The 16,354-nt window shown below is 29.7% G+C and overlaps 1 protein-coding gene across 5 annotated transcripts in view; it reads left to right on the top strand.

Annotated features, from left to right (window-relative positions):
• The window catches only part of LOC111621354 (histamine H2 receptor-like), a 95,582-nt gene extending 91,879 nt beyond the window's left edge, over nucleotides 1–3,703 (top strand). For 2 of the 5 annotated variants that reach the window (XM_023363455.1, XM_023363456.1), the window contains one exon: nucleotides 2,187–3,699. In XM_023363455.1, the coding sequence (XP_023219223.1) occupies nucleotides 2,193–3,290 (1,098 nt within the window). In that variant the 5' untranslated portion in view covers nucleotides 2,187–2,192 and the 3' untranslated portion in view covers nucleotides 3,291–3,699. Of the gene's footprint in view, nucleotides 1–2,186 lie in introns of all 5 variants that reach the window. The other 3 variants (XM_023363452.1, XM_023363453.1, XM_023363454.1) reach the window with 3 other exon arrangements.
• Nucleotides 3,704–16,354: the final 12,651 nt, after the last annotated feature.

A 16,354-nucleotide genomic window follows, 5' to 3' on the forward strand; every position in this document is an offset into this window, starting at 1 on the left:
TGGCGAAAATTTAAATTTGCCGACTGGAATTCTTTCGGATGATTGACTTTCGGAAAATCGACGCTCTACTGTATATTATATTGTTCTTATTAATTGTAGCCTCTAACAACTTTTGCTACTGTCATAACATGATATAATAGAAAAAGTTGTTAGAGATTGTAAACTTAAATTGCCTGAAATTTCTACGAAAAATATTTAAATAGTTCGGTTAATTAAATAATAATAATTTTGCTATATTAAAACGTTATTTAAGATGTTTTTAATGGTTACGTTTCCGAGATTTAATGGGGGAAATCACCACCCGTTCGTCTATTGGTGGTGGTTACCCCACTAAATCTCATAAATGGTCATGGTTACACACCTTGACCGTTGCTGAGATTGACTATTACATGATTAAATTTCATTGACCACACATACATGATTAAATTTCACATTGTACTATGTTTATAGGGTTTCGGAGTGAGGGATGGTAAGTGAATTGCCACTATCCTCCCCATTCCGAAATATATATGATAGGGGATAAACGAGATTTGAACTGCACGATTCCAGGATACGATACAAAGCAAGTTAAATAAAAACATTTAATAATAATAAATGTGACTTTCTTAAATTTCAATAGAGAGAAAGTATTTCAAATTCTTATATATTTTCTTTTTCTTTATATCGAGGACTTTGGTTTTGTATGCGGTAATGTTGGACTTAATTCGACAATATAAAAGGACTATTGTGCATCATACAATTGAACAAAAGCCTTTCGGATAAATTCAATTTAATCTTTATATTAGAAAGAAATTTGAATGGAACAAAAATATTAATAAAAATTGTCATATAAAAATGAACTTTTATATAGATTTCTATTCTTAATCTTTAACCAATTTCTGCGTTATTAAATTTTAAAGTACAGTAATTGAAATGATTAATTTACGATCATATATTACGAATTTTATGTATTTGTTTTGATCAAATGAGTAGAAATATTTTAAAATTTAAGTGAAAAAATTAATATTCATACGTTTTGTCAGAAATGTAATAATACGGTACAATAAAATCTTTCGAATATTAAAAATGGCTGATCATTGAATTTTATAGAAACATTTAATAACTGCACAATAGAATAAATTATAATAATACGATTTGTATATTCCTTTTAAAAGTTGTTCCACTTATAACTTCTTTACTAATTCTTCTTGGTTTTTAAAATAAATTGTTTTTAAAAAAAAGTTCTTAATACCTTCGACTTAAAAAAAAACGAAAAATCTTACATAATTGTGCTTATTATGTAGGATTATTCAGTACTTTTTTAAATAAATGTCTTCATCTAAATATTAAATAATCTTTATTGCGGGAAGGTTTTTGTTAGAAGAACATTAGAAAGTCTTTAATAAATAAATAATATAAATAAAGATAACGTTTATCTTCGTTATTTTTTTATTATTGAGAATTATTTAAAAAGTTTCAAGGAAGGACCTAGAGATTGGCAGTCATTCTCCTTAGATTTCTTTTATTTCTAACACCAGTTTCATTGTTTCTTTCAAATATTTTACTATTCAAATAGAAGTCTTTCGCTCCCAAGTTTGAATAGTATTACTATACGAAAATTACTGTTAAAAATGTAAATTTTTACAAACAGGCGATGGCTTCTCAATACAACTTTTGAAATATTTCAACAATTTTCTTTTGTATTAATAAAATTACTGTCAAAATTAGAACAGTTTCGAAATCCTAGACTCTTACCTATATATAATATTAGAAGCATTAGATAATTGAAAATTGAGATGAATAGTAGTTATTCTAGTTTCGCATCTCGAATTAACATAATGAATCACTTTGTCTGCGATACTCAATTAAACGCGAGAAACAAAATACAGAGCAATAAAGGAAATTTCAAACAATACATTAGAAGGGCAGATTTATCCATCGAACGAATTAAAGAAACCAAAATATATGTTTTAAGTGTGACAATTATATTTAAAACGATGGGACATTTACATGTTTGGTAATGTTTAAATCGATGTAATGTTTAATTTATTTAATTCGTTACAATTACTGTTAAAATTAGATTACTCGCCTGTAATTTAGGCATTGAATTTTTGATAATTATAACCTTTATATATGTATATTAAAATAATAGCTAATTTTAATAGGAAAAAAATGAAATAAAAATAATATTTTTTATTATCTTTCAGCTCAAGATGGCTCAAAATATCACAGCTCTCGCTTTATGGATTCTGCCGCCATCCAACAGTCAGATAATGAAAATAGATGGAGAAGAACCAAATGGATGGAATGGCGTTTTTAAACTTGTCTTCCTTTCGGCTGTGGCAACCGGTGGTACCATGGGTAGTGTCTTCGTCATCAGTGCAGTAACGGTCATAGAGCCATTTCAAGTGCGCGGCAGCATTTATCTTGTGAGTTTAGCCATGGGCAATATGCTGGTAACCATTTTGGTGCTACCGGCATCCTGTGTCGCCATTTTGGCCAATATCCCTCAGGATCCAAGTATTTGCACTTTTCAGTGGCTTACTACGGTGGTGTGTTTTCTCGTATCCGTCCAATCCTTTATGTTTATGGCTTTAGACAACTGTTTAGGATTAAATAGTTTAGTTACATATGATTTATGTTGCACAAAGTGGAGAATTCTTTTTGGCGTGTCCGTTGTTTGGTGTTGTTCCGTGAGCTTTGCAGTCATTCAATACGTCATGGGATACGGACCATCTTTCTGCGATTCAAATTTCAACGTATGGCCACCGTATCACATCACTGCCGGAATATTATTGGTGATATGCCCACTTTTGCTGACCATCATTTATTTCACACGAGCCATCTTCAAATTGCGAGATTTTAAATTACAACTAGAGGTTTTAGAGGATCCTACTGCATACGTTTTAACAGACGAATGTTTGTTGAAGAGTAATATAGTGGTGTTTATAGTGATGTTAATGATGTGGATGCCATATGCCGTAGTTATAGTGATCAGTGCTCTGCGTCCAGTTACCATAAATTTAATGGACACATCTTGGTGGGTAGCCATAACCAATTCTTGTCTTTATAGTTATGTGTACGCTGCGACCAACAGAGATTTTCGCGAAGCATTTAATAAATTGTTTTATTATTGCTGTTGTAAAAGTCACGTGACGTTCACACGCCGTTCGCGCGACCCCAGGCGAGCGGGTAATGGAATTGGATTGAGAGTTCATATTATTCCGGGTCTCAATATTTACGCTCAGAGAAAAGAAACGGCGAAAGAACTACGCGTACATCCGCCCTGTAAAGGCACTTGCGACCTTTGACACCTTTCCTCAAACTTTTATCAACATTCGATTGTTAATTACTGTCGATACGGACTAACGATTTAAAAAAATAAAAGGCAGTTGTATCAAAAAGTGTCCTTCGTAAAAGTATTTGGAAGATAACTGCCGGAGTATTTATTTGTTAAAAAACAATCTGAGGCGAAAATATGTATTTTGTGTATTTGTGTAGTATACATATATATAAAAATTGTAATTTTATGATGATTTGTGAGAAAAATATTAACTGTCTTTAGCCAAAAATACAATATAAATAATGCTTTACATATCGTTGCCAGTCAAATAAATAAACATTTACTATTTGTTAAATGTGCCTCTAAGCAAAATACAATTTCTCATTGTCATAACGTAAAAGTCATTTCCACAATAAATCCTAGACCCAGTTATTATCTTACCTTTAATATTACGTTAAATGAGTATTTTTAAACTCAAAAATAATCATTCTCGCAATATATTTTATGTATAAAACACTAAATTTTTAGTCGAATCTTATAAAAATTCGTGTATAATATTGTTCCAGATGTTAGTTTAGTATGAAATAAAACAACTTTATTGGGCTGCAATTTTTAAATTGCAAAACCTATACATTTCCACTGTCGTTCGTCTGTCTGTCCTTCGTTAATTTCGAAAACGAAGTTAGATAGAATTAAATCGAGACCAGATATGGAAAATTTGGTCTCGATTGAACCAGGTATTTTTAATTTAAAATTTTCTTGAGAACAGAGTTAGATAGATGGATTCGATTGTTATCAGGAGAAGTGTGATTTACAGGGAAACGTCATTACTAAAATGGGAACCAGACATGGAAAGTTTAGGGCCCTGAGGCCCAGATTAATTTAAACTAAAATACGATTATAAATTGCAGCCCGATATTCTGACGTTGAACACTTTTTTACATTAATCTGTCATTTAAAATTAAATAAAAATATGATATAAGAGATTTCACAGATTAACTTCATTGGATTATAAATCTGATTTTGATATATCTACTGCAGGAAAATAATATATATAGGCCCTATATATATCTTTTAACCTTCTAGAATTAGCATTACATGAGAATTCCGAAAACCGAAGATTTTCAAAGAAATCTGAATCCATACCTAACGTGGTTCGAGTGTCGTGTGACTGATATTTCCATCTTGTCAGTAGTTACGGTTAAAGCTCATTCTTCAATAATTTTTCTTACTTTATCATTTGAAATTTTTCTGATAACTTTCAGAAAAGGAATAAAAATGATAGAAAAATATTCTGATATGACAAATAACAATTGTTATAGATCATTGCAAAAGATTTTTTTTTTTGTATAATTTTGATTCTTGATATTGATGATATTCTAATTAAATTATAATTTAACTATAAATGAGTGTTTGCTTTAATTTTATTATTCTGACATTTAGGAACAAGTCTATATTTAATTTAAACAATAAATGGATTTTAAAACGTTTAACAAAAGGGTTTAAATATTTATTTTGTCATCAATATCAAAATTCAATTTATTAAAGGAAACTTATGAAATGCCACGTTAAATTTAAATAGAAAAAATATAAAAAATATAGCCTATATATTTATAAACATGTTTTTTTCACTCTTAAATTTCCTTCCCTTGTGACCTATATTTTAAAATCAAATATGTATTCGTATAACGTTTAAATTATGATAATTAGCAAAATTAAACGTGTTTTTATGTTAAAAAAAAATTAATATATTTGCAGCAATTTTATTAAAAATTTAAAAAAAAAGGCAACAATATTTTCTTGCGTGAAGAAACTACGTGTTAAATTTTATGAGAGTGAAACTAACAAGGATATTCCTATTCGTTGACAGATTAATCTGATCGGATTATCGATCGACTGTATATTGTTATTGATTATCTTACGCTAGTATATCGTTGTTTAAGAATGGAGCATTTAGTTTTAAAACTGTATCATATGTGTATATATATATCAAGAATCTGTTTCTTGTATAGCAAAAATTTTTCTATTTCTAGCTCAAACTGAGCGTAAACAAAAGATATTTCAGAATTTCCATTATATATCAGTGGAAGAGCATCTGATAATTTGCACGCTTCGTAATGATAATCGATTTGCTTATTTGAATTCATTCCAAAATAACAGAGAATGGACCGTTGCCTTTTAGACCTTAATGAAAAGTGTCATTTTTGATACTAGAAATAGCCACGATTTATTTCATTTTTATCGCCTGGATGACACATTCGTCATCGATCTAAGATATTATCTAATAATTTAAATGCGAAAATCTGATATTCATTGGAAACTGCAAAAAACTTTCTAATTTTCACTTCCAAACAAAAAAAAAAAAAAAGTTACCTCTATTTTAAATTTTATAAAAGAATATTACTTATGCCTTTGCAGAAATAATAAATTTACGTGTAAGACGAAAGCCTGGAAATCTCAATAATAGTTTATTTTAATAAAGAAGGAAACGACTTTTCTCTTTTATTGAAGTAATAGAAAGAGATATTCGAGAATCTCGTATCGATCTGAAGGTTTCTGATGTCTGCTCATCAAAGAAATTCCATCCTGTTTTAGATCTCACGAGAATAAATTTCGATTTCATATATATATATAACTAATAAATCATCGTCTTCTTTAAATTATTAAACGTTTGAAATTAATTTAAATTACCTAAACTATAATAACGTATATATATATTTTTTTCTATTTTACATTTTAAAAATGAGATGAGATATATAATTACTTCGTTATTTCTCCGGATGAATGATGATTATTATTAAGAGAAACATTCAAAATGTGAAAAGTGTATGCACCATCCAATGATCTAGCAATTTCTTCTGTTTTTTTTGGGGGGGGAGTGGCAGAATAAAACTAAGAACGAATTATAGTCGTTTTTTTCTAATAATTCAGACACGTGGATCTGTACTGGACACTAACGATAAGCTAGCGTGTACTCTACAAAATGTTTTTATCGACGGTCAAATGCTACAAGAGGTAATTCACCATTTTCCACGTGACTGTCGACCGACGTCAGTTGTTGTTTTCATGATAACTTATCGTTAGAGATCAATTTTATTTTATCCAGAAAGTTTTTCCTTTAATAATCTTCTAGATAAAGGTAAAATATTGGCTCAAAATAAATAATTTCAACTATTCTTGTTTCTTTTAATTACTTTTCGTCTGATATATAGGCTATAATAGAGGGAAAGTATGGCGATGGATCAAAAAATGATCCCCTCCAAGATTTTTACATTTTTTAACTCGAAACCTTGAAACGTAGAGAAATAATTTTAAAAAAAATTCGGAAATTTTTCTGTATGTTTGGATATTAGTATGTGTGGCGAGTGCACGATTTTCTTCACCCTGTTTGAAGCTTAATAACTCCTGTTCTTTTTGTCGAAAATATCCGAAATTATGCAAAGATTTGTTTATTAGGGAGATTGATGATATTAAATTTTGGTGGTTAAAGGTCGAGGAGGTGGGAAGATACAGTTGGTTGCTTGTCATATCTCGAGTAGAGTAGGAATTAATGACGATTTTACTCGTTATTAGCATATACAATTTTCTTTTTTATAAAACTCATCCATACCCTGGAAATTAAGCTTTTTTTACCGTTTTTTAATAAAATATCGTAACAGATAGCCCTACCAAAATTTTAAATGTTGCCGGGAAAGTTAAGCAACTCGTTGCTGGATTTTTTAAAAATATTCTGTATTGAATTTACTTTCTCATAATATAAAGAAAATTGGTAAATATACTTCAACATATGAGATTTAGTTATCATAAACACCTATATATATTTTCTTCTTTTTAATTGATTAATTAATAAAAAGTAAATTAGTGATTAAATTTCTAGCCGCTTAGTATTTCAGAAAGGATTTTGTCATTAAATTTTGATCGATTCCTATGGTCCATTTTGCTTGATTGAATTATTAGTCACTTAGAGTCGAATCTGGTTGTCTTAAACAAAGGGATGTGTTAATATACAACAGATGTTGCGCTGCTATTTCGAATAAATCAATATAATTATCAATATATGGTGATACTTTGAGTAAAACAATATTGTAAGTACGCTTGTTAATGTGTAGAAACTCGAAATTTGGTAGTTGTAGTTCTTAGTATGCTAATTAAAATATGAAAAGTGAAAAATTCCATGAATAGAATGGTTCTTAAGACAAGTAACGTATATACAGTACAGTCAAACCTCGATTTAGCGTCAATGGATACGTGTGAACAGATCTTCCGTATAAATATTAATTAAATACAAAACTCTTCAACCAGATTTCGCATTAAAAATGATATTTTCAAACGTTCAAAGTCAAATTTGTTTGTACAGTAGCTACATCTCATTAGTATAAGCTATGTAATTCATATTTGAAGTAATTCAGTTTAGCGCCACACTCGATTTAATACCAATTTCAGATGTGAGAAAATTCTTACGCTAAATTCGAAGTTTCGACTGTATTCTAGGATTTTGACTCCTCAGCAGAATTTGATTGCCGAAAGATATAAAGAAAAGAAACCTCAAAGAAGTACAGAACAGCTTTTTATGATTCTAAAATTAGAATTTATTATATGGCATTTATATTAATTGAACCCCGTCGACAGCACGACTTAATAACGACAATTTAATGAAAAGAGAAATTAAAAAAACACGATAAAACGATCAGATTTTTTAGTAAAAATAATAAAATGTCCACTTTTTATACGCGAGAAATGTTTAAAAATAAAAGAAACTAGTGAATTAATTTAAAAAAAAACACATTAAATTATGTTGAACGAGAAACCTTACACGATAATTATTGGGCTGTAATTTTTAAAATTGTACACGTGTACATTTCCATTATCGTTTGTACGTCTGTCTGTCCTTCGTTAATCTCGAAAACGGGGTTAAATGTATGAAAATCAAAACAGAAATGGAAAGTTTATGGGCCAAACACTCCCATTAACTATATACAAACTTCCAGTTTGGATCGGAAATTGCGTGTTGTTTTTAAATTAAAAGCTGATTAAAAATTGCAGCCGGGTATTGTATAGGCCTATACTGTATATACATATATATATAACCGCTTGAGCTAGTAATTCTGATCAAAGAAAAGATATTAATCTATATATTAATTATAGATAAAGAACAAACATTAGGAAAAATAATTAATTATGAGAAAAAAATAACTTTGTTTGGAGAAGGAGCATTCGATAATCGTTATTAAGACGTGGTTAGCCTGTATTATTAAATCTTATTCATAACCCAATTTAATAATTATTTACAGAATTCTGAAAGAAAATTGGAATCTAATAGTAATTGTTTAGATATGAATTTAAGTAAGTTATTTAGATGAAAAAATTATTGTTAAAAATAATTAAATAAGGACGAAATTTTAAAAATTGTATTTCAAAAGAAGAATTTAAGTAAACTTTAAGCATTTTCATGTTTACATCAAAATATAATTTTAATTTAATTATTAAAATTTCAATTTTGACTAAGCTTCCTTATATCATCTATTGTAAAAATCCATATTTTATTAATAACTGTAATAGGAAACTTCTTATCATCACTCTTAGGAAACTAAGACAGAAAACATTTTCTCAAATATATAATTCGTATTATCCTCTTTTCTTTTCATTATTTTCGATTTATAATGAGCAAAAAAGAAGGAATTTTACTTTGTTTTCATAACAAAGTCAATGTAGATTTCCTTTTAGTTTCCACTCCCATTCCATTATAACTTATATCAGTAAGCTTTTAATGATACAGATGAATACATACATATAAATAGTATTTTGCAACATTCAAAATAGCATTTTCTAGTATTTTTCTTGGCTTTTTATTGAAAATAAAGCTAATGTTATACAATATTTAAAAATTGTATTCTTGATATAAGATTAGGCATAATTTGAAAACATTCGTTATTATGATTATAGATTATAGGAAAATTTATAAATTATATGTGTATACCATGTTTAAGCACGTGTCTGAGTATTCTTTTATGTCCTAGCATAAGTACATGCTCTTATAGACGGAAAAAAATTGGCACTAAATTCCATAAATTGCCTTTAAAAATTCCCAAATTTTTAAAATATTTTTATACTACCGGCAGCTTTTGGTTTTTTATTTGAATTAATAGTTATCACAGATGTTAACTAACAGTTACTGTATAAATAAATACATTTATATTTAATTTACATTGATTCTTATAAGCCAAAACAAGCTGGCAACACACAAGAGCATGCTCTTATTTGCAAGTAAATAAGGTAAATAATATATTGACTTATGCATAATTCATTTTGTACTTTAAAATTTTTAAGACAAATATTATTTGTCTTAATTATATTCGTATCACACAATAGAAAATTCAATTTAGATTAAGTTATATTAAAGAAAAAAAATCATACAAGTTTGAATATTCTTTATTTCAAAATAATTTTTCATTTCCAAATTACTGTATGTAAATTGCATAGAAGAGAAATTGAGATTTGGTACATTTAAAACAATAGTACTGTATATTATATTAATCACTTTATTATTTTGTTAAATAACTATTGGTTCGGAGTTAACAAACAATTAGTGATTAAAGATATAGACTTACAACCAGGGCCTGATTTACATAAGGGCATTTGGGGCCGGTGCCCAGGGCCTCCACAAAACTATGTTTAAACATAATTTTTTTTTCTATTACCGCAACAGCCTAGTGTGACCTAATCATGAGAGCCATAGACAGAGAAAACCAAACCCGGGGGAAAAAAAACCTATGAAACATATAATAAGTAAAATTTTTGAAAACATATTTTTTAAAGTACAGTATTTTGTGTAAATTTTATAATTCATTAAATTTGCCTACTCTTAAAGGTGGCCCCCACCATACTTGTGCCCACGGGCCTCTGATTGTTAAATCCGGCCCTGCTTACAACATATATATTCATCTGTTTGTATTACTTCTTAATGCTGTTATATCACGTGTATAAAAAATATTTGACCTCGTGAGAAAGAATATTGAATTACGAGTCCGAATTCCACCCGGAACCAATTGATTTTTTTACAAATAACTCAAGGGTAGATCCAGAATTTATTTTGGATTATTTCTCTTGGGTAAGGAACCTGCCCAATAGAAAGAAGTGATTAAAAGACACAAGTTTACTCTTTAAAGACGATTTTTTTATACCTAAAAAAAAATTTTATTTATTTAATTTTACAAAGGTAAAGTCATTTGTGGCGATAAAGGATTACCCCCGATTGACATGCAAATAAATAAATAAATAAAATCCCAAATGAAGTTTCAATAATAAGACTTTAATACTGAAAATCAACCAGATTCTTATTAAAATATTCTTATTAAAGCATCTTTACGATTTGGGAGTTTTTATTAGGATTGTATTTCTTTGCCTGTTATTCAAAGGCGATAATTAAACATAAAACCCGTTTCGTATATAGAAAAAAAAAATACTTTTATTTAACAAAATAGTGAAATATTTTAATTTCTTAAAACAAATCAACGTTGTATTTTTAATTATAATTAAATTTCCGAATAATTATTAAACTTACCCTTACTTGAATTCTTCAATGTCATCACTAAAGAAAGTTACGAGTTCTCCAGAAGTTTTTTAGTGTACTACAAAACATTTTCTATTCTTAAATAAATTAGAGATGTCAATAATTAAAGAAAAACACCATTAATTAAGTCTATGAAGTGAAGAATACAAGAAGAATTGCAAAACAAATTATTGCATAACAGATAATGGGGAAAATTTATAATAGAGATAAAAACTGATCTTAACGCAACTAAAAATAAACAAGAATAAATTACTCTCATGGGAAAAGAGAAATTACCTTAAAAGTTATTTGAAAATTTCAATTTAACCTTAAACTGATATAATAATAAATTTCCTTTGTTAATTCTTGTTAATTAATTTTTTTTTATTTTATTTATTTTTTTGTATGACATAAATTAATAAATTAATTGTCTTTAATTCTGATATAAAATAATTTTGATAAGTTATAAAGCAATCCCTGTGTATTTCCCCAGGTGTTATAAAGAAGATTGCGAATTCGATTGTTTGTTTTAATTCAGATTGATTCGTAACAATTAATTTAATTAATTAGCACATTTTTATTTGAATTAAACTTTATTTGTTTTTTTTTGCCACCGATCAAATATTTAACACATATAAATAAATAAAATTAAAATAAATATTTTAAATTATTGCAAATTAAATATTAAAAAAAATCAACAAAAGCTAAAGAAGAATAAAGATTAATATCAACAGTTTTTTTTTGTTTAATTTTTATATCTTACATTATTCTTTTTTATCAAATGTATAAAAGATTTCTTTCTAAAATTGAATATTTTCTTATTTTATTATTGTGGATTTTAAACACGGGTTAAACACTAATTGCATTCTAAATAACTGTTAAAGAGAATAATCAAAATTTAATAAGTTTATAATCTGCAAAAACAACCGATTTGTCTTCTATTCTCTAAAAATTCTTAAACATTAAACTTTATGATAAATTTTGAAGTAGACTTCAAAATTTATCATGAAGTTTAATCTTTGTAATCTTAGTATAATCTTTGCAATTTTTTATATATTTTTTTATTAATTATTCAGCTTCAGATTCTCGATTATTAAGCAATAATTATGTTATAATGTTTAATACTTTCTTCAGTTTGTTTTTTTTAAATTTTTACTAATTTTCTATTTAAAAAATGAAAAATTCAAAAAAAAAAAAAATTCTAGTTAAATTTTTCATTCGTGTAACAGCTAATCCCCCCTTTATTTTCATCATTGTTTGCTTTTGGTGTCCGAAAAAGCGGCATGTATAATAATGAAATTGCATGAAAATGTAAATGAATACAGTTTTTACATCCTGAAATAGCTTTTCATTCTACGCGTATGCATATCAAACGCATTAGAAGTAAGCTTATAAGATAAAATTTGTTATAATTTGGGATAAAAACAGGGACAAAATGAGTCCTTCCCGAAAGACACTGGAATGCTGCTTCAATTCTAGGACTTGAATGGTGTTTAGTCTGGTGTTATCTCGAGACTATGCTCCCAGGATGTGTATTTTTATTATGCCAGTGACAGAAATACATTTAAAATGTAGAAAAAGAAAAAGATACTTTATTGTAATACAGTTTTTAGAATAAAGTCCTCTGTCGTTAGATGACAGTCAGAAAAAATCCGGGACATCTGGAAACCCTAGTTAAAATTAAATATTTAAAATTAAGTACTTTATAATAAGTTACATTACATTAAATGATGAATGTTTTACACAAAAAATCAAACATAAAATACTAAAATGTTACTAACTATTCAAATGGACAAAAGCAATGTTAAATATAGTTAAAATATTACAATAATACAGGACATGAAATTTTAGAAGTTAAGTAATCATTAAAGTTAATAGTTAATTAATGAAATGCATAAATTTTATCAAACTTATACAATTTGTTTGGGTGAAATTTATACCAGACCCTATCTTTCATACCATAAGAAAATTGTCTTTAGCAGCCCAAGATTTAAGTAATAAGTTAGTATGAAAGCAACCTTAAAAAAATATACTGGGTGATCGTGATTAAAGTACCACTAATCAACACTGTCTAGAGATGTATCTAGCAGTCCAAATTCAATCAAATCTAGTAAATGATATTTCAGAACATGCGGAAGACATTTTCTTAAGAAATAATTAGTACCAAAACTCACTACTTTTGGCTCTGAAAGCAACAACCATTGATGGTGCAGAGAATACTGCAGGATGTGGTCCCCATTATGAAGATGTAAAAACCTGTAAGTGATGAATAATATATTCAATAGCCAATCATAATTGATTTCTATGACGCTTTTCACATGCTGACTTTCAAGACTGCCAAATTTGCAGCATGTTTTCAATAAACCACATTTAAAAAGTGTGGTTTATTGAAGTGGCCAAGCGGTACGAAATGCAGGAGACGACAAAAATGTTGAGTATCTTTTAATATCTCTTGGGCCATCACAGAACATGTCACAGGCTCGAATGTGGCGTAAGCATTACAAGCATAGCCCACGTTAAAACTGGATTCTTTGAAGAAGAATGGTCCAAGTAGAAACGTGGCCATGAATACACAGCAGACTTTAGGCGAATGGAGTGAAATATATCGAAAATTTTCACTTTTTATAGTCCAAATGAGATAATTATGGATATTTGCTGTCATATGTATCTCATCTCTCCGCGAGATCTTTTATGTCCAGAAACATCAAGACAAAAAAACCCATTTTTTTCTCGACTTTCCTGACAGATGGATGTTTCAGGAAAGTCAAAACAAAAGTCAGCAAATTTCTTTTCTCGGGAAAAATAAACCACCAGTTGTGGCATTATAAAGGCATATACGAATAACAATTCACCAACTCTCCTTTTGTACTGTGTCATAGGATACATTCAACTGCCGTGAGAATGTACGCACACTATTTGAGCCTGCAGCATTATTCATTGACTGTTCAATAACATCGTTAACGATATCTAAAGTTATAGGTGTACGCCTTCGATCGATTGTTTTTTTATTATTATTATTATTTCCTGTTTCAGAACACCAAGAGTTCCTTTTTGCTCACTAAGTCCATTATGCGTTCAACCAAGTCCACAATGGAGCAGTTGAGTATTAAAGACGGGACTCAGACATTTCCTGAAAAATCCCGGAGGCTTTTCGATCCATCTGGATTCGTTCTCGGGTCCTTCAGAGCAGTATACTAACATTTTAATTGCTCGACCATCAAGCCAATCGCCAGATGTCAATTTTCAAGGAATCAAGCGATCATTTTCCTGATAGCTTGTAGAGTGAATGGTCTTTGACATAAATTCTTACGACGACGAAATTCCAGAAATACAACCGCAGCATTGTTATTGCTGGAATTATTATTACTACTAGGAACTCGTCGAAATCGACGGTTTTATTCAATTAAAACATAATGAGCTCATTTAAAATTTGGTGTTCTATACAAAAATCATCAGTAAAGAGATTGTTTTTCAGGCCCATCTATCTGTTCTCCGATACCACGAGGCATTCGGGTCACAAGGTGACAATTTGGCATTCTTAAGGCCTTCCAACTTCAACTCTCCGGCTCCCGTTTAGCGTGTAGTGGTGGCCGGTCTTATCATGTTAATCATTTTTCTTTTATTGTCTTTTTTAATGTTATAAAGTACATATGTTTATTCTACTGATACATACAAAACAGCTTAGATCAAAAATAAAATAACTCTTAATTTAATTTTATTATTTAAATAAATAGTGTATATATAAAACAATACAAGAAGTCTTTTAATTAATGCATAATTTAAAAAGCAGCAGCTATTCAGAGTAGGGGTGGAAAACGGTTTTTCTAACAGTTAAAAATTAAATAAATAAATCAGTAGATGCACGCTTGTCTTCTCGTAGAATTAACAGTAACTTTACTGCTTCACCACGCCCAAACTGTTCTGAAGTTTTCATTTCTAATTGTAATGGACTCATCTACAGGGCAAAAGCTTTATTTTGATACCCGAACCATGTTTGTAACTTCAGCTGTTCTCTCAAAAGAAATTGGATATATTAATTTGGTAAGCTTCGGGCTTACCAAATTGAGAAAGACGTGATAAATATTACTAATCTCACTATTGGAAAAAGAAATCTTCGCTTATAACTTTTTATATGCTCTCAAGCCTGACGAAACAGACTCTGCCTCCTCGAAGTTAATTACCGTCCTTTTCCCGAAGGTTTTGTAGATTTCTAACCTTTCAAGTTGTTTCCGCCGAGGTAATATTTTCTCTCGATGGAGTCTGTTTCGTTTCTAAGGAGTGAGGAAATTGAGGAAATTCTAAAGCCCTACTATTTCCTCACTCCTTAGAATTCTGTGCTTACTACATCCTTATAGATGGAACAGAGGGCCTTGTGGTAGGTGACTGCCCACACCGTGTAACAGAATTGCCTGGGCTGAAACATTCCTTACGGATAAACATCTACAAACTGTTCGGGATAAGGACTGCATGAATACAGATAGTCCATTTATATGTTACTGTAGGCCTATAATCATACAGTTTAGCAAAGTCGCTATAAAGGAAATTGCCGTCAACCTTGACGTTAGAAACAATAATGTAACAAAACGATGACGTTATACAGTAGAGCCTCGATTATCCGACCCCCGATTAACCGACCGTCCTAGTCGGCAAATTTCAAATGTCCGCTAGTGATGTGGCGCTACAATATTTGGCTATGTCTTGGCTACTTTAATATTATTTTTACGTGTTTTAGCTGGCAACACTGGCTCGACCATGAAAGGGAGCCAGTATTTAAACGAGGCTTAATTTTCTAATTTTTAATTAACTATTGTCTTCGTAAAGATAGAATGTCAAAACACCGGTATACACTCTCCAACAGTTCTCCTTTCATTCTCTCATTCAAACCGTCATAGAGCCGAATTTTTTAAACCACACTCTTTCACCCCACATTCCTCTAGCATTTGTTCATTTCTCACAGTGTCCCTTCGTTTTTCCACACACACACACACACACACACACACACATTCTGAAATACCTCACTTCATGTGCAGCAGTACGACTCCTGTAATTCTTCTACCTTACGACATAGAAGTAAAAGTTAATCTACTATTTCTGGATCAAGAAATAACACTCAAGTTAGCTCAAATGAATCTGTAAATGACTCTGTGTGGATGGGAAAAGTTACGAGTTGTATGCATTATAATGTCGCGAATATTGAAATGATAAATTAATTATGTTTACCACAATTTAGAGAGAATTGCGATTTGTAAGCAGTGAGCGTGTTTGGAGAAAGACACATGAAACGAAAGGTGTATAACATTAACAAGCAAATGTGTATAAAAGAGAGCATAAGAGAACCGAACTTTCGATAGCGGCCACACCACGCTGAAAATACCGGTTCTCGTCTGATCACCGAAGTCAAGCAGCGTCGGGCCTAGGAGTAAGACGTGTTTTCGACGAGCTCCTAGCTTCGTTCACTGTATGCTCTATATTAGTGTTTTTGCTTATTAATACAATCATTCGTTACCTTTTGAGTAAATTTTAAAATTAAATAGTAAGTAGCT

The sequence above is a fragment of the Centruroides sculpturatus genome, unplaced genomic scaffold (genome assembly GCF_000671375.1).
Source record: "Centruroides sculpturatus isolate CEXI.00-Female unplaced genomic scaffold, Cexi_2.0 scaffold275, whole genome shotgun sequence".
Classification (NCBI taxonomy): domain Eukaryota; kingdom Metazoa; phylum Arthropoda; class Arachnida; order Scorpiones; family Buthidae; genus Centruroides; species Centruroides sculpturatus.